The following is a 24,962-nucleotide window of genomic DNA, read 5'->3' on the forward strand; positions in this document are numbered from 1 at the left end:
TTAAACACTGCACACACTGACTCAACACTCAGCAACCCACCCAAACACTGTGTGTGTATGTGTGCGTGTGTAATTGAGTCCAGGTGTTGTTAGTAGTCAGAGCAATTAGAGCCTCGAAAGATGTTGGTCTCTGTGCCCATGTTTGTAGGCCTTGCTGTGTTGTGTATTTATTGATGCAGATCTATGTGGGGGGTTTGGATGGGTTTTTTTTTTTTTTTATTTGAGACTGCTGGTGTTTGTTTGAGAGTTTTAGTGTTTGAGAATGTTGGTGCTTGTCTATGTTTAAGTGTGGGTGGTAGAGAATGTTGGTGTTTGAGGGTGTTTGTGATTGAGGGTATTGATGTTTGGTTAAGAGTGTTGTTGTTTGAAGGTGTTGATGTTTGAGGATATTAATGTTTGGTTGAGGGTGTTGGTGTTTAAGGGTGTTGGTGTTTGAGGGTGTTGGTGTTTAAGGGTGTTGGTGTTTAAGTGTGTTGGTGTTTGGTTAAGTGTTTTGGTGTTTGAGGTGTTAATATTTGAGAGTGTTGGTGTTTGAGAGTGTTGGTGTTTGAGGGTATTGGTGTTTGGTTGAGAGTGTTGGTGTTTGAGGATGTTGATGTTTAAAATTGTTGATGTATGAGAGTGTTGGTCTTTGTTTAAAAACGTTGGTGTTTGTGTTTGAGAGGGTTGGCATTTTAAAATGTGTTTATGTTCCAGTGTTTGTGTCTAAAAGTGTTTGTGTTTTTTTTAAATAAATTTTATTATGAGTGTTGGAGTTTAAAAGTGTTGGTGTTTGTGTTTAAAATTGTTGGTGCTTGCTTAGAACTATTGGTATTTAAGAATGCTGGTGTTTGTGTGTTTGGTGTTTAATTGAGAATGCTGGTGTTCGATTGAGAGTGCTGGTGTTTGTGTCTTTGGTGTTTGATTAAGAATGCTGGTGTTTGTGTGTTTGATTGAGAATGCTGGTGTTTGTGTGTTTGGTGTTTGATTGAGAGTGCTGGTGTTTGGGTGTTGGGTGTTTTGATTGAGAATGCTAATGTTCGATAGTGTGAGAGTGTTAGTGTTTAATAGAAAACTCTGGTGTTTGATCAGGCCAGTTTGGTGTTAGTTGTAAAATTCTCGTTTAATTTAGAATGTCAGTGTTCAGAAGAGGGTACTAATATTTGATGGTGGTCATTTTTAAATATTGGTGTTTTTTATGTTCATCCAGAAGATTTTTGTTTCATATTTAATGTTAAATTCTGGTGTTTGATGAAGAATGTCTGTGTTTTAACAGTTAATGTTGGTGTTACATTAGGAATGTTAAAGCAGTTTATCGTTGATAATTCATTCATCTGTAAGCAGGAGAATGAGGTATAAATGTGTCTCCTTCTCTTTCTCTTTCGTTCACTCACTCTGACGTTTTATTTTTGGAGTGTGTGAGGCAGAAAATCATTCATCTCCATCCATCTGTGTAACAGCACTAATTTAGTCTCTTCCGCCTCTCACCCTGTCTCTCTCTCTCTCTCTCCTCTACTTCTCTCTCTCCCTCACTCTGTCTCCCTCTCTTTCCTTTCCTTCTCTCTCCTCTCCTTCTCTCTTCCTCCCTCCTTCCCTTTCTCCTCTCTCTCTCCCTCCCTCTCTCTTTCCCTTTCCTTCTCTCCCCCTCCCTCTCTCCCCCTCTCTCTCCCCCTCCCTCTCTCTCTCCTCTCCCTCTCTCTCTCCCTCTCTCCTCTCCCTCTCTCTCTCTCCTCTCTCTCTTCTCTCCCTCTCCTCTCCCTCTCTCCTCTCCCTTGGTTGTTAATGGCTAAACTTTGAGATGTCTCAGTAATCTCCTCTGAGTATGAGCGCTTCTCTTCACTCTGAGGTTAAGACTGTCGTTTCCAAACCCATCCGCCTCCATTCTCTCCCAGCAGAGTGCAGCTCTGGGATTAATACATTGTTGTGTTAAATTATTATTTTTAGCAGAACATTCTTAAATAAAATTGTTTTTTTTTTTTTGTTATGTTCTGTTGAGGGAGTCTGAATTCATTATTGAGGTTGTTGTAAGAACACAAGAGCAGCTGACTGTCACATGAGTGTTATTACTCAACTATTACAATATTCTCACTTGCAATTTTTCTGCCTTGACCCCTTATGACCTCCTTCATTCCGGTCCATCATGTGGCTTAAATCAGTTTAAATACTCAATGTTGTTTTTGCAAGAAAATATTGTGAACATTGGTGTTTAATGGAGAATGTCAGTGTTCGATAGATAATGTCAGTGTTCGATAGATAATGTCAGTGGTTGATGGTTAATGTCGGTGTTTAATGGAGAATTATGGTGTTAGATGGTAAATGATGGAAAATGTTAGTGCTTGATGGTGAAAGATGGTGTTTAATGGTAAATGTCAGTGTTTGATGGTGTTTGATGATAAATGTCACTGATGAATTTCTGTTTGTTTTCTTCTTTTTGATTATGGAAAGCTGCTTTGTGACAATTACCATAGTTAAAAACACTATATAAATAAAATTTTATTGAGCTGAATGAAGGTGTTTGATGTTGAATGATAGCGAATAATAGAAAATGTCAGTGTTTGATGGTAAACGCTGGTGTCTGATGGTAAATATGAGTGTTTGATGGTGAATGATGGTGTTAAGCAATTTCCCTCTAGGATTAATGAGGTCCTTTGAGTCTTGAATTTTCTATGGAACATGTCAGTGTTTGATAGTGAATGTTGGTGTTTGATGGATAATGGTGATATTTGATGGTGTTTGCTGAAGTTGTGTGCCAGTGTTGAGTGTTGACACACACCTTGCCGTGGACTTTTTGTGCGTCTCCTTCGAGCAGATCCTCAGCTGCTTCACCGGACACCACTTTTCTCTGAATGTGTGCATTCTGTTCCCTTAAGGCCACAATCTGCAGGAACGAGAATAAAGAAACGGATTCACAGAAAAGATACACGAGTAAAAATAACAGAACTGGACAGCAGACATTAACACTAACTAACACAATGTGTGTAACGGTATTAAAACCTCCTTGGACGACGTTGGATAACGTGTTTTTTAGCCCTTACACACTGTTGTTGTTAAACACACACTCATGGTGTTGGTGATAATATCAAGTGTTTAAGTGATAACTGTAACCACAGAGCTGAGTGATGTCTCCTGCACACACAAGCAGTGATGCGCTACAAAAGTGTAAGTGTCCTGTAGTCTGAAGTTTAATGTGCTTTAGGATGAGAATGTGTGAAACTGTCCCGAATATATACACCACGTCCACCAGCATGTGTTTCTACTGACAGCAACTTACTGTGCTGCTAAAAAACCTGGTTCTGTTTCACTCACACACACACACACACACACACACACACGCTCGCTCTCTCTCTCTCTCTCTCTCACTCACACACACACACACACACACACACAAAGCTTCCACTCATCAGGATAAAGGGCATAGGGGGATTATTCTGCTCCCATGTGAAGTTTAGGGGGGATGCTATGTGTGTGTGTGTGTGTGTCCTGTCAGAGAGAGAGAGAGAAAAAAGGGACAAAATAATAAAAGGGAAAGAAAATAGCAGAAAAGCACAAAATAGGGAAAAAAAAAAGACAAAGCTTAGAAAAACGCAAAGACCAAAATAGAAGGAATAAAGACAAAGAAAAGAGAAACTGATGAAACCTTCCGAGGCCACGCCTCCTTCACTTAGCCTGACACACTCAGAGGCCACGCCTCCTTTACTTAGCCTGACACACTCAGAGGCCACGCCTCCTTCACTTAGCCTGACACACTCAGAGGCCACGCCTCCTTCACTTAGCCTGACACACTCAGAGGCCACGCCTCCTACACTTAGCCTGACACACTCAGAGGCCACGCCTCCTTCACTTAGCCTGACACACTCAGAGGCCACGCCTACTTCACTTAGCCTGACACACTCAGAGGCCACGCCCTCTTTACTGGCATTGATGGGACACACACAGAGGCCACGCCCCCTTCACTGAGACAGACAGGACACACAGATGCCACGTCCATCTTAACTGAGCCTAAAACACACAGAGGCCACTTCGGTCATTAAGCCTGACAGGACACACACTGAGGCCACGCCTCTTTCACTGAAACTGACACACTGAGGCCATGCCTCCTTCACTGAGCCTGACACACAGAGGCCACGCCTCCTTTACTGACATTGACAGGACACACACAGAGGCCACCCCTCCTTTAACTGATACTAACACTCAGAGGCCACGCCTCTTTTACTGAGCCTGACAGACACAGAGAACACACACAGAAGCAACGCCCTCTTGACTGAGCCTGACAGGACCACACTAAGGCCACGCCTCTTTCATTAAAACTGACACACTGAGGCCACGCCTTCTTTACTGACATTGACAGGACCACACTGAGGGCACGCCTCCTTCACTGAGCCTGACAGACACAAAGGCCACGCCTCCTTCACTGAGTCTGACAGACATAGAGGCCACGCCCCCTCCACTGACACTGACAGGACACACACACAGGCCACACCTCCTTCACTGAGACTAATACCTTACACATGACATCAATGAACACAATGTGATCTAATTACTTCTTACCTCTTGATTGGCAGCAGTTAGCTCCTCCTCCAACGCTGAGACTCTCTCGAGTGACACGCGTAGTCTCTCTCTTACCTACAGACACACAGAAGTATAAAACTTTACATTAAGGTACATAAAGCAGGACAGCGGTTCAGTAAGTCACATGATGTACATTATCCACTACTTACAGTTACACTGAGCTTAGCATTAGGTACATTTTCTTTTGAATTGGGTATGAAATGTGTTTCAGTAACAGCAGGATGTCCCGCTCCTGCACCATGCTGCACATCTGGACCAAGGCTTAAGGAGTACTGTGTGCTGCGGTGTTGTGGACTTCTGCAGCGGTGTTTCAGCCACATGTCGCATCTGTTCACACAACATTCTCCAGCAAATGTTTCAAACATCTGCCTGCTGTAGTTGTTGCTGCTGCTGTTGTTGTTGTTGTTGTTGTTGTTGTTGTTGTTGTTGTTAAGGGGTTTCTTCTATTACAACACCAAAACCTCATCACTCATTAACAAACAAAAACTTCACTAACCAGAACTGATAACTTAATTTCTCTCTGTTTCAATCTTTCACAGCTTGCTATTTTTATCAGAGCTTTTTATATCATATTCGCTTCCTCTCTGATGCTCCTTCACTCATGGGTTGAAGCTAAGAATCCACAGGAAGGAGGAGGGAGAAGTCAGTGTGAGCAGGAACACTGTATTACAACAACAGAGATGTGGGTGTGAAATATCAGGTAATAAATACTCACTGATAGAGCTTTACAAATCTAAAAAAATTAAAATCCCTAATTGTCCAATTCCTAGACATTCCTAAAATAATTTCTATAACTCTTCAAAAAAAATCTTTTAACGTAACCTAAATTCCAGTAAAGCTTAAATCTCTGTAAATCTACTGACACCTCAAATGATGAAGAAGAAAAGACAGCTTGGATGGAGTTCATGATCATCAAAAAGTGACACAAAAGCACATAATCTTATGAAATGTGATTTATTATATCTCAAAAATCCTTTTTCAGCGATATCCAACTACGTGAATATTAGAATGTGTGCTGAATCATAACTACACTTCATTAACATTCTATATGAGTGTGTGTGTTTTTCCGCCTGCTCCTCTATGCACATGTCTCGGCATACATTGTAATGAAACCTGTCTGGAGGAACGTTCAGGGCCCAGCTTTACCTTTTCATCCAGAGCTTTGTGATGCTCAAACAGGGATTTGAGAGCTTTGAGAACTTCCACCTCGCTGGAGACCCCTGATGGAGACTGAGCCTGGCGCTTCACCACTGTCATCCTGAGGGAGCGCTCGTGACGAGACACCAGACACTCCAAATGCTCCAGTAGCAGCTGAGAACACACACATATACACACACAGCCCCACACATATACCCACTGTCATTAGCAGTGGCATCTCATCATCATAATGCAGCATTTAAGGAACTGTAACTTACTGCAGATCAACTTTCCAAAGTAATAAATATATATCACCGCTACTTAAAATTATTCTCTAAATCATTCATTAGAGAAACATTACTAGAAATACACAATAAAAAGCAAGAAAAACATGCCCAAGATACTAACAAGGCTGAAACAAGACACAAACGCTGCGATCCCAAGACATAAAGGCTGCGATCATATTGCCCAAGTATGACTGACCAAGTCTGACCTCTCTGTTCTTCACTGTGTCCGAATTGTCATGCACACTCAAGACGCGACCGGCACTAGGACCCGGAAGTATTGCGGTCGCAAACCAGGAAGTATAAAAGGAGTAAACAAACCACAGTACAACGCTCAGTCATTGAGTTGCCCGATGTCGCCTCGGTTACGGTCATCAAACTGTGAGTACTCACTTTCTTGGCTTAGCTTTCTTACTGAGTGTGTATTTATAGGACGCGGGTTAGATTGTGTCTTTTCCGTGAGAGTCCTTAGACTAAACAGCGTGATTATCCTGCCTATTCGTGTCACTCCGCGTTTGGGTTTACCAGTCACGCTACACAGGGCTAACCGCTAAAGCTACGTCTTCTGGTCACCTCAGGTTAGTTCTTGACACGAATACTCCCCCAATTTTTTCCCGTGCTTGGGTATGATTGTGCTATGACTGGTCCCCCCCTCAGTTCTTGCTTGTGTATGGGTATAACTGCTCCGCTCCATTCCCCCATGCTCGGGTACAACTCCTCCCCATCTGTTTATACCCTGTGGCCAGATACAACTGCTCTCTCTCTGGTCTCACCCATGCCCAGGTGGGACTCCTTCCCCACCTCTCTCTCCCACTGGCAAGCTTTTGCATTATTAATATTGTTTCCTGAGTACACTTGCACATCTACATGCTCCAATACAGCAGGTGGTAGTATGCACCTAGTTGGTTTAAGAGCCTGCAATAAACACAAAGGAGAAAAGTACAACAATGTCGACCTCTGTGCTATGCCTAATATTACTGATATTTTGGAGAAAATGTCAACAATAACCCCAAGTGCTACTGTTAGTACACTAAATTACTTAGAAGTATCTAACACTTACTATTTACATGAACGTTATTAAAGTGGCATAAATTACCCAAAAGTGCTGCCTTAAACTGCTTACAGTGGCTTTTCCTGGGATTTTTCAAATGTAGTGAATTTTGGAAAAAGTTGCAACAACTCTACAAGTACTTCTTAAAGTTCTGAAATTAGCCTGCAACATTAAAATCTCATAAATCATAAACCAAACAAAAATACATTTGTTATATTACCTTAAAGAAAATGCTTGAAAGTCTGTAAAGATACAAAGTTCAGAACATAACCAAAAGTATGTTTGCAAATGTCCAAAACATGGACAGAGAGGAACAGAGAGAGTGAGGGGGAACAGGATGAGAACAGGAATAGTAAAAGGGAACAGGGGGAGTGAGAGGTAACAAGAGAGGTAAGGGGGAACAAAAGGAGTGAGAAAGAACTGTAGGAGTGAGAGGGAACAAGAGAAGTAAGAGAATAGGAGGAGTGATGGGAAACATGAGGAGTAAGAGAATAGGAGGAGTGAGGGGGAACAGGATGAGAACAGGAATAGTGAAAGGGAACAGGGGGAGTGAGAGGGAACAGGAGGGGTAAGTGGGAACAGGAGGAGTGAGAAAGAACTGTAGGAGTGAGAGGGAACAGGAGGAGTAAGGGGAAATAGGAGGAGTGAGAAAGAACTGTAGGAGTGAAAGGGTAACAGGAGGAGTAAGAGAATAGGAGGAGTAAGGGAGAACAGGATGAGAACAGGAATAGTGAAAGGGAACAGGGGGAGTGAGAGGGAACAGAAGGGGGTAAGTGGGAACAGGAGGGGTGAGAAAGAACTGTAGGAGTGAGAGGGAACAGGAGGAGTAAGGGGGAACAGGAGGAGTGAGAAAGAACTGTGGGAATGAGAGGGAACAGGGGGAGTAAGAAAATAAAAAGAGTGAGGGGGAACAGGATGATAACAGGAATAGTAAAAGGGAACAGGGGGAGTGAGAGGTAACAGGAGGGTTAAGGGGTAACAGGAGGAGTGAGAAAGAACTGGAGGAGTGAAAGAGAACTGGAGGAGTAAGAGAATAGAAGGAGTGAGGGGGAACAGAATGAGAACAGAAATAGTTAAAGGGAACAGGGGGAGTGAGAGGGAACAGGAGGGGTAAGTGGGAACAGGAGGAGTGAGAAAGAACTGTAGGAGTGAGAGGGAACAGGAGGAGTAAGAGAATAGGAGGAGTAAGGGGGAACAGGATGAGAACAAGAATAGTGAAAGGGAACAGGGGGAGTGAGAGGGAACAGGAGGGTTAAGGGGGAACAGGAGGAGTGAGAAAGAACTGTAGGAGTGAAAGAGAACTGGAGGAGTAAGAGAATAGGAGGGGTAAGTGGGAACAGGAGAAGTGAGAAAGAACTGTAGGAGTGAAAGGGGAACAGGAGGAGTAAGAGAATAGAAGGAGTGAGGGGGAACAGAATGAGAACAGGAATAGTGAAAGGGAACAGGGGGAGTGAGAGGGAACAGGAGGGGTAAGTGGGAACAGGAGGAGTGAGAAAGAACTGTAGGAGTGACAGAGAATGGGAGGAGTAAGAGAATAGGAGGAGTGAGGGGTACCAGGATGAGAACAGAAATGGTGAAAGGGAACAGGGGAAGTGAGAGGGAACAGGAGGGGTAAGTGGGAACAGGAGGAGTGAGAAAGAACTGTAGGAGTGAGAGGGAACAGGAGGAGTAAGGGGAAACAGGAGGAGTGAGAAAGAACTGTAGGAGTGAAAGAGAATGGGAGGAGTAAGAGAATAGGAGGAGTGAGGGGTACCAGGATGAGAACAGAAATGGTTAAAGGAAACAGGGGGAGTGAATGGGAACAGGATGGGTAAGTGGGAACAGGAGGAGTGAGAAAGAACTGTATGAGTGAGAGGGAACAGGAAGAGTGAGGGGAACAGGATGAGAACAGGAATAGTGAGAGGGAACAGGAGGGGTAAGGGGGAACAGAAGGAGTAAGAAAGAACTGTAGGAGTGAAAGAGAATGGGAGGAGTAAGAGAATAGGAGGAGTGAGGGGAAACAGGATGAGAACAGGAATAGTGAAAGGGAACAGGGGGAGTAAGAGAATAGGAGGAGTGGGGCAACAGAAGGAGTGAGAGGAAGAGGAGAAGTGAGGAGAAACAGAAGAAGTGATGAGGAACAGTAGGAGTGAAAGAATAGGAGGAGTGAGGGGCAACAGAAGGAGTGAGAGAGAACAGGGGGAGTGCAGGGAAGAGGGGAAGTGAGGGGGAACAGGACAAGAACAGAAGGAGTGAGGGAAAAACAGAAGGGTAAGGGGGAACAGCGGGGTGAGGGGGAACAGCAGGAGAACAGATGAGTAAGGAAAAACAAAAGGGGTAAATAGGAACAGGAGGGACAACAGGAGAAGTGAGGAGGAACAGAAGAAGTAAGAAATACCAAGAAGAGAAGAGGAGAAGTGAGGGGAACAGGAGAACTGGGAGAGAACAAGAGGAGGGGGAATAGGAGGAGAACAGGAGTGAGGGGGAACAGAATGAGTAAGGTTTTAACCCTAGTGAGGGTGACAGGAGGAGAACAGGAGAAGTGAAAGGAGCCTCTCTGTCTGATCCTCCTCTTCATCTCCATCATCCGTTTCAGTGCAGCTAGCATCATTCACAGCTATTGTAATACTGATGCTGAAACTAACACAAACAGGTGAGGAGGTGCAAATTTTTGCACCAGGATGAAATGTCACTTTATAAAAATCTGTCAGCTCCCTAGCTGGAGGACAGTCAATTGTTATTCGGAGACTATTGATTGAAATTATGGCGCGGACTAATGCAAGTGAGGTTCTGCTGCTAATTAGCTGTATTAGCTATTTTTTATTAGCTGCCTAGACTACCTGTCCCCAGTGATATTTGCTAATTTTTCAGGCTAACAAAGAATCTTAATTTACTCTTATTGCAAAATATTGCAAATATTTTATATATTTAATGTTATATTTTATTTATATTTCCTTATGAGAGTACACACAGATTAAGGCTACAGCTTCTCACCACTTTTACATCCTTGTTGTATTTTATTGTTATATTTCCTATGGAAACTAGAATTTTTTTAAATTAATGTCTTAATAACTAAATTAATAACTTAATTAGAGTTTCTAGTCACTAAAATATTTTAATATACAGGGTGGGCCATTTATATGGATACACCTTAATAAAATGGGAATGGTTGGTGATATTAACTTCCTGTTTGTGGCACATTAGTATATATGAGGGGGAAAACTTTTCAAGTTGGGTGGTGCCCATGGTGGCCATTTTGAAGTCGGCCATTTTGGATCCAACTTTTGTTTTTTTTAATAGGAAGAGGGTCATGTGACACATCAAACTTATTGGGAATTGCACAAGAAAAACAATGGTGTGCTTGGTTTTAACGTAGTTTACCTACTAATGACACATGAGGAGCAGATAGAAATTGTGTGTTGATGTCTGGTGAACGCAGTAACCGGGTCATTGCAGCAGATTTCAATGCAAGACACCATGCGAGACCAGCCATTTTCCATGCTACAGTTAGCAAACTGCTAATAACTGCTTTATAAGTGGTCAGAAACTTGTAAATAACTCATGAAAAAATAAAGTTAAGTTTTTACACCATTGTTTTTCTTGTGAAATTTCCAATAAGTTTGATGTGTCACATGACCCTCTTCCTATTAAAAAAACAAAAGTTGGATCCAAAATGGCCGACTTCAAAATGGCCACCATGGTCACCACCCATCTTGAAAAGTTTTCCTTCTTACATATACTAATGTGCCACAAACAGGAAGTTAATATCACCAACCCTTCCCATTTTATTAAGGTGTATCCATATAAATGGCCCACCCTGTACATTTGGAAATCAGATCACGTTAGCAGTATGTTATGTGATGTCATCAACATGGCATTCGAAACACAAAACTATACCCTTTACACTAGTATGTGTAGAATTAACAGATTACAGTGTGTGCACATTCACAATAAAAATTTTATAAATACAGTATAATCAGCACTATGTTAAAAAATTATCACTAGTATCTGCTGAGTACAGCTTCACTAGCATGAGGTTTGGGGTCCTGGGGTCTCTGCGTCAAAGTTCTCTAAAAACATGATCAACTGAATAAACAAAGACTTCGACCTGGGGACATGAAGAAATGCTAGGTTTAAACATAACGAGCTTCTTAGCAGCGCCTGAGGTGTACTTTAACTGGAAATACCGCTCCAAAGTTGAGTAATTTGCTCATTTTCCAAGCACCGTAGATCACAAGGGTACATGGAGAGCACCGTCATTGTGATACAGAGCTAGCATTTTCTAATAACGCAGGCTTTTGTGACCTCTTCCAATTTAAACGCTCTGGTGGTGCATTAGCATTTCCTCAAGGCAGCTATTCAGAGTTACATTTCTCAATAAGCACTCAGCGTAAGTTCAGTTCTTCTGCTCAGCTCTCTGTGAAGATTGTTTTCTGTATTATTTATAATCTGTTTGGGTTAAAAAGCATCTTCCAAATAATTAATAGGAACATGTAAATGTAATAAGGGGCAGTTTCGAGTGTACTTGGTTTTCGGTCAGGTTATCCATTTTACCCTACTACCAAACCCACAGATCGGATCATTTTTTAGTGCAACAATAAATGGGAAGTTAATAATTTTTTTTACATTATATTACTATCAGAACAAAACAACACCAAATTTTAGCCCATCGTCTTAAATGAATGCTTAACCCATGGGCTTTTAATCTAACCAATCAGGTTTTCAGAGCTGTCTAGGTGAAATTTTGTCAGTGGGATCTGGCAACAGTAGAAAACACAGAATGAGCAAGATAAAGAGAAGAGTTTAAGTGATTAAAAGTAAACTTTATGCACATAAAAAGACGTTTGAACAAGTGAACTGTTTATATACAGTTTTATAGTGTTATATAACGTTTTTACTTGGGAATAAAGCCCAAAATTGCATTTTGTACTAGCATGGTTAAATTCCTTTACACCACTACTGTCTAAAATCACAACTCCTGCCCAACTCTATACAGTATAATGTTGTTGTGTTAAGTGTGCACAGCGCTAAACCAGTGCTGCTAATTTTGTTAGTTATGTTATCCTCAAAGCATGAGGGGCTTCTTGGCTTAAAGACAACATTTGAGTTAAACAACACATATAGTTATTAGCAAATAAAAATGTGTTTTATTTTCTTTTTGATTGGATTATGAATCAGCTATCATGCACATCAGTGATTAACAGTGACCCTGCATTATCCCTAACCAGGCACACATGATCTATGCTAACATTAACAAAATGTTTGTGGTTCATTGAACAACAGTGCACTTGCTAGCAAATGAGCATAAATGTGTTTTATGATAGGTTTTTTTCTTATTACAGGAACGCTGCCTCATCTCCTCACGATTAACACTCAGCTCGTTAAAGCAGGACTTTATTCTCTTCTCTGTCTGGTCTTATTAGTGCTCTGTCGCCTCCTTGCAGCTGTGAGGCTCTACAGCTATGTAACTTTATGTCCTGAATTTTATCGGTGCATGCCCGCTGTAGTGAGAAGTTGTGTTTAATTGAATTGTGGCAGGAACGTTAGCGCGCCTTACTCAGCCAAGCCCCGAGGGGAGCTGTGCAGGCCTGGAGGTGAAAATGAGGTGAGAATAAATTCTCTCCCACACTGTCTCCCGGAGGTGAGTTCAGACATCTCTGAGACAGCATGGGCATTTGTATCACACCCCTAAACCGAAGCCATCATTACAATAAGTTTATGTCCTGATAGCTTCACAGACAACATAATTTATTTACATTTATTTATTCTTTTTGTCAGATTATTTGAGAACATTTTTCATGTTACTGGCTTTGACCTAACCTAATAAATTCCTAAATTTCTACATATTTGGTTAAATTTAAACATATCAACTGTCATATTTCACATAAGAAATTTAATTTTCATTTCGAAAAAAAAAACTGTAACTGTAACAATCAGACCCTATTACCTGCTCCCACCAACATAATAACCAATCAGACCCCAGTTCCTGCTCCCACTACCATTATAACAAATCAGATTCCAGTTACCTTCCCCAACACCATTATAACCATTCAGACCCCAGTTCCTGCCCCCAACACCATTATAACCAATCAAACCCCAGTTCTACTTCCAGCACTATTATAACTAATCAGATCTCAGTTCTACTCCCAGCACAATTATAACCAATCAGACCCCTGTTACTGCTCTCAACAACATTATAACCTATCAGACCCCAGTTTCTGGTCTCAATAACAATATAACCAATCAGACCCCATTTCTTGGTCTCAACAACATTATAACAAATCAGACCCCAGTTCCTGCCCCAACACCATTAAAACCAATTAGACCCCAGTTCCTGCCCCAACACCATTATAACCATTCAGACCCCTGTTCCTGCTCCCAACACCATTATAACCAATCAGACCCCAGTTCCTGCTCCAGACACCATTATAACCAATCAGACCCCAGTTCCTGCTCCCAACACCATTATAACCAATCAGATCCCAGTTCCTGCCCCAACACAATTATAACCAATCAGACCCCAGTTCCTACCCCAACACCATTATAACCAATCAGACCCCAGTTCCTGCTCCCAACACCATTATAACCAATCAGACCTGCTTTCCCCACCTTCCTGACAGTTTAGCTTTAATTCTCAGTGCTGCGCTGCTGGTAAGCTGGCCTTGATTTTTTTAAAAACCACACCTACAATAGCCACCATGCTAATTTCACCTTTAGCTAATTACTCTTCATATGGTAACAATGGAGAATCCCATCCACTCACCCTGGTGTTGTTCCTCTCTGCCTTGAGCTCTGAGATCTCCTCCTCTTTCTCTAGCAGCTGTTCTCGACAGGCATTCAGCTCTTTCGTCAGGGCTGCAAACTCCTGAACATGAAAAAAATAGAATATCATGGTGTTAATTTTTAAGCTGTTTCCTCAAGCCAACTCAAAAATATGGATGACTATAAACATACATTTTTCTCGTACATTCAGGACCAGATACAATTTTACTGGATAAGCAAGATTCACTTAAGCTCTCATGGAGACACACACACACACACACACACACACACACAATCAAATGGAAACATATGTAAATATCACAGAACCTGAGACCAATTAGAGCAGTATGTCTCATTGACAACTTCAATCAGTATGTCTCGATCACACAATTTCCTATAAACCCACGGGTGTGTTCACACAGCTGAGGACACTGGCCTTACTGCACATTACCCTCTACATCTCCCTCCTCCCTAACACATAGACACAGAGGCACACACACACCCTCCAGCACATTTTAATTAGCTTCAAACAGTCGCTTTACACTAAATATGTAGTATTTATTGAAAAAAATCTAAATACAACAGGTAGTGGAGACTTGAACCGGGAAGTGTAACAATATATCAATATTGTAATCTAGATACATCATGATACTTGATGAGGTTAGGACAAAGAAGCATGTGTTTATTTAAATCTGTTTAAAGTCTATGGCACAAATAAAGCTGTTAACATAAAGCTCTGCTAGAAAATAAGACATATAATAATTAACATGAATATATAATTAATTATTTTATCTTTATATAAAATACATCTTATATAACTGAACCAAAATTTTTGTTTGAATATCTACATGCTATCTTTGTAGGATTGCTTATACCAATCACTGTATGTACTCACACCAAACGTAAATTTGTAGAAATAGAAAAACCACGAATGGTATAAAAATTCTTTTAAATACTTATATGCTACATATATTCACAAGTCTGCAGTAATACTGCTACAGACAGTTTCAATATCTGAGATTTACAAACATCAATCGAAAGGTCATTTACAAATTCTTAAATCGCAGAATGATGTTTTCTACATTACAGTGTAAAGTGGCGAGCCAGCCAGGAGTGACAATAGAGAAATCCCAATTCTGCATCTTAAAAGGCTTTATAAAGCTCCGATCAGATCTAAACTGTTTACCAATTCAAGTCCAACTAGCCCCCACTTCTACCTAATGACACAAGGTTGAATTCCATGTAAGAACAACACACATATGGATATGATTGAGTTCAGCATAAATAATGACATAAAAATGCAATAATTAATTATGTGCACATTGATGAAAGATGAGGAAACAAAAACTGACATTATCTTACTGCCCCATTGTTTAAAAAGAATATAAAATATTTTTCTTTAAATTAGTATAGTGAGCCAGGTAGGTGATACTGCAAGAACTTTACCCCAAACCTTACCACTTAAATGGTTTGTTAAGAGGTAAGAGAGCAGTGTTAGATAAGAAGAAAATAAAGGCCAAAAGAAAACACTGTGTCCCCTGAGAGAAGGATGTTGTTGAGTTTATCATAACTCAATAACACAGATATTGATTTTATCCTACCTATACTGCAGTGTTAGATTAATGATGGCTCAGTAATTGGACCAGAACCTGACCATATGACGCCTCATATCCAAAAGCCCAGTCTCCAATGATTATAGAGAAGGATAAGAGGGATGATACAGTGATGATGCAGAACTGAAGAGACATAAGGTTTAGTTGGAAGTTAATTCAGGGTTTAAAGCTACTTAAAAACCACAGCTACTGAAGAAACATGTGCTGAAATATCCTCAGCAATGTATTGCAACTGGATTGTTCTCTGATTTCTGATTGTCTGCATTGTGTGTCTTTGTTCATAATGGAACTGTTTAAAGTATGGATGTTGATAATTAATAAAAAAATATTTTTTGTTTAAAAACTTTTAAAATGTAAAAGTGTTAAAATGTGACACAAATTAAAATGTGTTGAACAACCATGTAATTGTATCATATCATGTTTTGCATCATATTTCTCCATAGCTCACATGTCTCTTATCTTATTCACCACAAGAGAGTGAACGTACAGTTCAGAAGGTGCAGCATAGCAAAATATTTTAGTGGCCTTGTTTTTGAATAAGGACAAGAGCAGTTTTTTAAATAGCATTTTATGGCAGAGTCATGGTGACCAAAAAGGATTATTGAGAACAATTTTTCTAAAAGATTAATTACAGTGCCATAATTTTCCCATTTTTTCCTTCTCCATGCCAGGACTGCATACTAGAACTAAATCAAACTTGTGGCGAGCCAGCCAGGAGGGACGGGAATACTGTCTCGCTGCATTATCAGATGGCTTGATGAGATCCAGTCTGACACAAGGCGTTTTCCAAGCCCAAGTTGTGACGCGACACACATTTCGAGTGAGTTCCTCATTGTTGGGTGAGCTAGGATAGAACAAATATGAACAAATGTTTTGTCATTTCTTGAAGTATTCTTGAAATCTTATTTAAAAAAAGTTTGTTTAGGGGTTCTTTCAGAGAAAGAAAAAAAAACCTTTAGAAGTAATTACAGAGATGTCATGAGCATTGCATAATTCTGAACATTTCTTTTTTGGGGGGGATTTTTTTTCCCATTTTCTTTCTAATTTAGTCGTGTCCAATTTCTCCCACACTAAGGCTACTACAACCACTCATTCGAGAGGGCCAAAGACTATCACGTGTTTCCTCCGAACCACGTAACGCCAGCCAAGTGCACTTGAGAACTGTTCGCTCACGCACTGTTGGGGGCTCGTCCAATAAGCTCGGAGGACAGCGCTATCCGCTCCTTCCGCTTGAGCGAGCTTACAGACGCCCCTGATTGCCTGTAGAGGCGTGATTAATGTGGGAACACAAAGTACTTCTCATCCCTCCCCCCTGAGAGAGCTCGGCCAATCAGCTCTTTAGACCTCCGGCTGCGAGAGGTTACAGCATCACCCAGGGATCGAACCAGCAAGATGATAGGGCGAGCACTTTACCACTGCGCCACTTGGGGCCTCGATTTAGAGCATTTCTAGCAGAAATGCAGAGCATCTGCAACATAAAGAAATAAAGCTATGCTGTTTGTGCACTCGGTCTCACACTTTTTATTTAGGGAAAGTAAATATTAAGCATTACGTGTAGAAGGATAACAATGTAAGCCACAAGATGGCCTCGTCACTGATCCATGTGCAGAGTGCTAATTAAAATGTGTTGATTAGGGGAGAGATGAAAGCTGGAGATGTGTCAGAGAGAAAATAAGAGATGCTGTGATTACAACATGTTCAACCTGGATGCAGACAGGAGGAAGGACGAAGGAGACACTCTAAGTGAGCTCCTGTGGTCTGAGAGTGATGACACGCCCAGATAGAGGAATCTGATATCATTACACTGGCGTACAAACCAGGTGTGTATTCAACTGAACCTGGAGATGCAGATGTGTTACAGCAAGCTAGTAAAGCACACACACCCTCACACACACACAGACAGTGTTCACTCCATGTTACACATATAGCGTCTGAGATAATCTCTGTAGTACGCAGCTACAGACGCTTACACCACATGTCTCTCTCTCACACACACACAGTCTCATTGCACTACCACCTTGAGCCTGGACACTGTCATTTATTCTTTTGTTCTTTATTTCTGTCCTATATAAAAACAAAGTATTTTCTTTTGGCTTCGTGTTTTTTATTTTTTCTGCCCATTTGTCCTTTCGTTTTCTTTCTTTCTTTTTTCTTTTCCTTTCCTTCGTTGTTTTACTTCTTTCCTTTATTTCTTTTTTCTTTTTTCTTTTTCTTTTTGCCTGTCTTTCTATCATTCTTTTGTTGATTCTTTCTTTTTTTCCATTTTTGTTACTTCCTTCTTTACCTTTCATAATTTTCTTTCTTTGCCTTTCTTTCTGTCCTTATTTATTCTTTCTCTTTCGAAATTAAAGACATTTCTGTCTGTCGTTTTCTTTCTCTCTTTAACTCCTAATCTCTCATTAACATTCATCCTTTCACTCCTTCTATACATCCATATTTACATATCTACAGAGAGAGAGAGAGAGAGAGAAAGGGATCATAAAGGTCAGAGATATAAATCCTGTTCCATGTTGCTTTAGTCTGAACTTTACACTGACTTTATTCCCTGCAAAGCCTCATGGAATACGTGTGTGTATTCATCAGTGTGTGTTAATGGGCAATGTGTGACTTCGGAGAAAGAGAGAAGAAATCAGATATGATCCAAACACACTTATATCTACACACACACACACACACACACACACACACACACACACACCTCGCTCTGCCATCCTGATATAAAACACGCAGACGAAATTGAATGTGTTTATCGGCAAATCAACGAACCGTACTCCTCCACACACTCTCTCTCACACACACACACACACCTTTTCATGATTCAGTCAATAAATACTTGCTAGAGAAACAAATCAGAAAGGCGAGTCTGTCCAAACACCTCTTCAGCCTCAATCTCTCCGAAGGAAAGAAAGAAAGAAGGAAAGAAAGAAAGAGGGGTAATTTAAAAAAAGTTAGAGTACACATTAAGGTGTGTTTGTGTGTGTGTGAGATGCCAAACCATTAGCTAAACTTTAAGCGCTAAATATGAAGCGCTTGAGATCTTTATCTTCCATGCTGTCTAACTTCATCTTATCTCCTCCACACAGACACACACACACACATGCACACACTTATACTTTTAAACACTCGACATCTAACTTGAAGCGGCAGATTTGCGTTGCCATGGAGACAGTTGTATTATCGTCCACCCACAGACGGTGTCACGTTGGAGTTTTCTCCCTCTGAAACTTGAGAAAGAGCTTTAGAGCACATTGTATGTGTGTGTGTGTGTGTGTGTGTGTGTGTGTGTGTGTGTATAAACAGAGGTGCATTAATTACTCTGGGAGATGAAAGCACTCGGGGGAGGATGAAGCTGATTGGGTTTTGGTGTCGCGCTAAGAGACGTGCCCCGTGCTCGAACACTGAACGCAGCAAGCGAACAGAATGAACACCGTGCTTCGGTGTTTGAAGTCAGCGTGATCGACTGAGTCACCGAACAAACATGGCTACGGGGTCTCGCGTCGTGACGAGCCGTAGGTAGCGATGAGCTAAGATCGCGACTCGAACATGTTTAAAGGACAGGGGTGTGTGTGCGTTCGGGTCATCCTCTGTGATGTCACAAGTGTCAACCCTGATTAATCACCGTCACTTCCAGTGTCTCATGTTACACAGCACCGACACTGGAGACTCCTTACAGGCTCTCATCAGCTTTAGGTCATAGCTGTTACTATGGCAACCGTTAACTATTCAAACAAACATTGTCATGTAAACCTGGGAGTTCAATACTTTTCTGTTTTGCTTTCTTTCTCAAGTCACGTTTTATTTTATTTTAATTTTTTGTTTTAATTTCTCACAAATTTTATTTTCCAATTATATTTTTGTCTTTATTTCTCTAACACTGTTCCTTAAATTTTGTAAATTATTTTCTTTTTTTTTCCTTCATTCTTTCCTTTTTTCATATCATTTCATATTGATCTCTCTCTATATATATATTCCTTGTATGTTAAATCCTTTTCATCTTTTTCCCTTTCTTTCCCCCTTCTTCATTTCACTTTCTCTCTTCCTTTGCTGCTCTCTTTAAGAAGATTATTTTCTTTTTCTTGTATATCTTTTCTTTTCTTCTTCTGCTTCATTTCATCGCATGTTGTTTTTCATCTCTTCACTTCTCCTGCTGTTTTCTCGCGGTTTCTGTTCTTTTGTCGGTTCTTTCTCTTTTCGTTTCCGTCCCCCGGCGGCGTGTTGAACAGAACCACTCAGCACACAAACACTTCAGAATCCACCCTATCTTCAGCTCCCTGTCACTGAGAAGAAGTGTTTAGATAGATCCCTGACTTGTGCTAACACACATGAACACACACAAACACACACACACACACTTACACACATTATTTAAAACGTCTTTAGATGGCGCTCCTGATTCTCAGAGGGTGTTTATACATAATTCTTACATTATGGAAATCCTATTCATTTATTCTAAGCTAATTAAGACCTGCAGTGTGTGTGTGTGTGTGTGTGTGTGTGTGAGACTATCTGAGAGGAAGCAGATGCTGATTGTATGATTACCAGTAGAGATTTCTCAGGGAGTTTGTGACTGGAATTGTTTCAGTGTAACACCTGAATGTTCAGGTAAAGACCTGTTAGTGTGGAGTCCATAAACATCCCATTCAACACTTCACAAACACTTAACATACTGTACGTCAAACAGGTGGGAAGAGAGGATGTTTACAGCATTGACCACCAACATGCAAGTAAAACTAATCAGAAGCAAAATTAGCAACCTGCACAGACATCATCTCTTAGCGTTTATCCAACACCATCAAACACCGCCATACACCATGAACATCAACCACCAATGACATTCTCCATCAAACACCAACAACCACCAGCATTCACATTAAAACACCAACATTTACTATCATACAGCATGACAATTAACAAACACCATCAAACACCAACAAACACCAGCATTCACCTTCAAACACCAACACTTACTATCATACACCATGACCATCAACAAACACTAACATTCTCCATCAAACACCAAAAACCACCATTATTCACCATCAAACACCAACATTCAACATCAACCACCAAATGCTAACAAACACTCACACCTGCCACCAAACACCATTAAACACAAAAAAACACCCACCTTCACCATCAAATGTCATCAAACACCAATAAACACCAGGTTCACCATCAAACACCAACAAACACACACATTCGGCCTTTCAAACCTCATTAAAAACAAAAAAACACACATTTGCCATCAAACACTAAAACTTTAATAAAAAAAAAACCATTCTCAATTAAACATCAAATCATCACGTCTTTAATCCTTACACACACAGGGTCGCTATGATGTTTAGCAGAGATAAGGTGATTAACAAGCAGGTTATTACATTGCATCAGTTCCTTATAAAACAACAAAACTAGCCCTGAGATGATCATCAGACATAAAGATCAGGAGAATTTTAAGGTATTCTCATGGCACAGTGTTTATTACCCACAATGCACTGCAGTTAAAGCTAGGCTTAGCAGTGAAGCCTTGACGATCTGCAGCACTGAGAACAGAAGCTGCTGCTGGAGTCTGAGGCTGGAGATCTCGAGTGTGTCATTAACCTTTAACACGAACATGATCGTTAACATCAGGAGAGCGAGGAGTCACGGGGTGAAGGTGAGACTCCATCATTATACACCAGGAAGTAAAGTGTGTGAGAAAGGAAACTGCCATCTGTCACACAGGTGTAAATGAGTGTGTTAGTGTGGACTGGATCATACACACTCATAAAGATACGAAAGGCTGAATAATTAAAAATGTAGTAGGAAATGTACAGTGTGTGAAAAATGTCAGAGTGAGACAGACCTTAGATGTTTAGATAGAAAGACAGGTGGAGACAGAGACAGACAGACAGACAGATTGTCTATAGATAAATAATGATAAATAATGAATTATCCATATATAATGAATGATCATACACTTGTTTTCCATGATTAAGAGTCTGTCTTTTATTATATTTATAATGTTTTCACTGTAGGTCTCTCTGTCTGTCTGTCCCTCTGTCTGTCTGTCCCTCTGTCTGTCTGCAGAATAAAGTAAAAGATAATTAGACAGTTCTTTAAAAGATAAGTTCCAGACAAATTTTGCATTTTGTCAATCCAGAGCATTAAACACTTTCCCTGAGCCTTGGAGTGTGCCTGATGAGAAATACATTAACATTAATATAAATTAGGATGGGACACTCAGGAGTCATGTCCCCTTTGTCCTACTAGATAATCAGCAAGCATGAGAGAGTGAAGCATGGAGGAAAATCCTTCAGGAAAAAAAAAAACATTTAATAAAAGCCGGAGAAAAAGTGCTGCATCATTTCACAGAGTGTTCAGGTTCTACTTAAACAATTAAACCTCCTCCACAGCCGGCACTCCGCTCCAGTTTAATTACACTCTCTGGAATATTCACAATCACCCTTCAGCACCGGATTCTCCCAAAGCTCAGGAGAACATGCTTACAGGGAGTCAAGTGAATTCAACACGAAATCATTTTCATACTGTATCACCTCTAAAACTAGACCAAAAAGGAAATAAAGAATAAATATACTGTATGATGTACAGATTTAATGAACCCAGGAATCATGATTGATCCAATCAGTCTGAATTTAATACTGGCATAAGACATGACTTTTAATTGATTAACGCTCATTTTATTTACCAGGTTCTCCTGAGTTAGCATTAGCCAAAAAAACACACTAAATGAAAGCTTTAAGCTGAACAGAGACAGAAGCCGACTGATGAGTGTTTGAGAGAAAACGAAATTACACCAACCGATCATCTCTAATTCAGACTCAGCCAAGAGACTCACATCAATTACTGACAATTACACAAAAACAGCTGAAGATACTCAACACAACAGGACAAGCATTATTTTATTATTTAACATAAAACACACTGACCCATCAAACCACACCTTCCTCCATCAAACACCATCAAACACTAATTGACTTGTCAAATAATGTCGAACGTAAGTCTCAACTTCAAACACTTACTCCCTTCATCAACCACTGAAGTCAAACACTAGCTTGCTTTATCAAACACAAACTTCCTCCAACAAATACCAACATAATCGAACTTTCTCCTTCTAACACCTTCTCATAAACACCAGTGATTAAATGCACCAACCACCAACAAATACAACCATGCTCCACCAACCATCAGCATTATTTATTAAACTCTATTATTATTATTATAAGACCACCACTCAACATTCTTTATTAAACACCAATACTTATGATAAAAAAAAAACTTTTTAATACCAATAATCACCATAATGTGATAATAAGAACATCCGTGTTTAAAGGGAATTGCTGGTGTTTTATATTAAATGTTGGTGTTTAATACTGATGTGTGATGAAGAAAGTTGATATTTAATAGTGAATGCTGGTGTTCAGTAGTGTTTAGGAGAATGCAGGGTGTTTTGTGATGTTGGTGTTTACAGACTTCAGAAGTCTGCATCCAATCATGAGTTAAGTGAAAATCTAAAAACTAAAAATCATTCGCATTTATTCAAGGTTTATTAATATCCTGTTTTAGGTGTTTAAGCAGCAGCAATTTATACCCCTATTTCACCTATGCAGTTTCGCGCGGTGGCTGTAAGTACAGTTTATCATGATTCCCCGCGAGTGTTTGGCGCTGTGAGTACGTTTCCATCTTTCCGCGCGAAAAAATTAAACATTCATAATTTTTTGGCGGTCCTCGCAGAAGCTTGCGGTCCTTACAGAACTTCGCGGAACGTTGGATAGGGGTATTATCACAAAACCAATAACAGAAAGAAAAAGAAGAGATTAAACCTGTTCTTAGTGCAGCAGCAGCGTGATGTTTGAGGATGTTCCGGACTCGACAGGATAGCACTGGGACATCTAGGATCAGAGCTAAACCTGAAATGGAATCCATTACCACAGCTGTGCTGTACTGAACACTTGCCTGATGAGTCTATCAAAGGGTTTTTCCCTCCTTGTGATTCCTCTTTGATGTCAGTATTGAACATCCTCACGGAGGAGGGAATTTCCTCACTCACTGCGGGAGCACATTTATTGCCTTTCCGCTCAGGTCAATACTGCTGAACCTTCAGTGTTTATCAGCTGAATAAATTATCTTACTGTTTACAGAGAGAGACAAAACACAGCTATAACGCACAATCCCATAAATCAAACACCCAAAATCCTATTTTAATAAATAAGCACACACACACACACACACCACTTTTTAAAGTATTTATCCTTATTATAATACAGGGTGATTTATTTAAAAGAGGCCCCGGATATTCTGTTATAACTCTTGTTAGTGATGAAGCAATCTGTCCGAAAAAGTACGCTACATAACTTGACGTATGTGCAATTGATTTCATTACATGCAATGCCCACATACTGAAGAGCACATTGTTTATTGTTTTGTTCAGATTGCTTCATCCTAGTGAGAGTTATTAAAGAATATTCAGGGCCTCTTTTAAGTGAATCATCCTGTACACACCGAAAGTAAATATTAGAGACGGGTATTTAAAAAAATTATAATTTAGCTATAAATCATGGTTCTTTTGTGTGGTGATTCATGCTTTGCCACACTGACTCCAAAATATACAGTATATATATATATATATATATATATAATTTTTTTGGTTGCAGTTCCTCTACGATCCTGCAGGTGCACTCTAAACTATTAACGCTTTGAAAGGCAGCACAGAATACAATGTGGTAGAAGTTAATTTCTTGAATTATTTGTTTGTTTAAAATTTTAACAAAATCTAAAAAATATAATATTGAATCGGGATATTTATAAAATCCTGATACCTACAGAATCTCAATACAAATTGAATCACCACCTACATATTGCCCAGTCCCTTATTATTACCGTCCCTAGTAAATGCAGCTATGGATTCAAACTGGCAAATAGATCACAGATTTTTCAGTAAATAACATTAAACAACAACAAGCTCCATAAACAGGACACGTTCACAAATACCAACAACAAACACTATTATTGTCTAACAAACACTAACATTGTTAAACAAAAATAGTATTCAATAAGCAAGAGTAGTCTGTATCAAACACCAATTACTTATCAATTAATATCAGTCAACTTAAATTCTACTTAGATTCTCTATAAATTCCCGGATTCCCTGGCAAGCCTTTTCACAAAATACCAAACCAAGTGTTGAACATAAACAACATTCTCCAAAAAGTAAAATTCTCCAACACTATTCGATAAAAATACACAAGAACACCAACATTATCAAGTAAACACTAGTGTTTAACTTGATACAGCAACCTATCCAAAATCATACTCCCTTAAACACAACAATCGCTAACAAACATCCCCAATAAATGCTAGCATTCTTTACAAAACACCTTTCACCAACAAGCCACTCACAATACGCACATTCTCTATTAAATTGTCCCATTCTCAGAGCAACACCAGTATTCACCATCAAACACTAACATTCTTCATTAAACACTATAATTCAGTATTTATTTGGCAAGAGATAACTCCACAACCTTTACCTTGAAAGCTGTGTAGTGTCAGCTAATGTTAGTGGTGGTAACACATGGCACCACATACACA

At 40.0% G+C, this 24,962-nt stretch overlaps 1 protein-coding gene across 2 annotated transcripts in view; it reads right to left on the reverse strand.

The window, feature by feature from the left end:
* Window positions 1-24,962, reverse strand: part of ppfia2 (PTPRF interacting protein alpha 2) — a 72,484-nt gene that overhangs the window by 35,862 nt on the left and 11,660 nt on the right. For both annotated transcript variants that reach the window (XM_053508319.1, XM_053508318.1), the window contains exons 2-5: window positions 13,763-13,864; window positions 5,695-5,859; window positions 4,528-4,602; window positions 2,753-2,857 (exon numbers count right to left, since the gene is read on the reverse strand). In XM_053508319.1, coding sequence (XP_053364294.1) covers window positions 2,753-2,857; window positions 4,528-4,602; window positions 5,695-5,859; window positions 13,763-13,864 — 447 coding nt within the window. The remainder of the gene's footprint in view (window positions 1-2,752; window positions 2,858-4,527; window positions 4,603-5,694; window positions 5,860-13,762; window positions 13,865-24,962) is intronic.

Source organism: Clarias gariepinus, chromosome 12 (genome assembly GCF_024256425.1).
Source record: "Clarias gariepinus isolate MV-2021 ecotype Netherlands chromosome 12, CGAR_prim_01v2, whole genome shotgun sequence".
NCBI classification, from domain to species: domain Eukaryota; kingdom Metazoa; phylum Chordata; class Actinopteri; order Siluriformes; family Clariidae; genus Clarias; species Clarias gariepinus.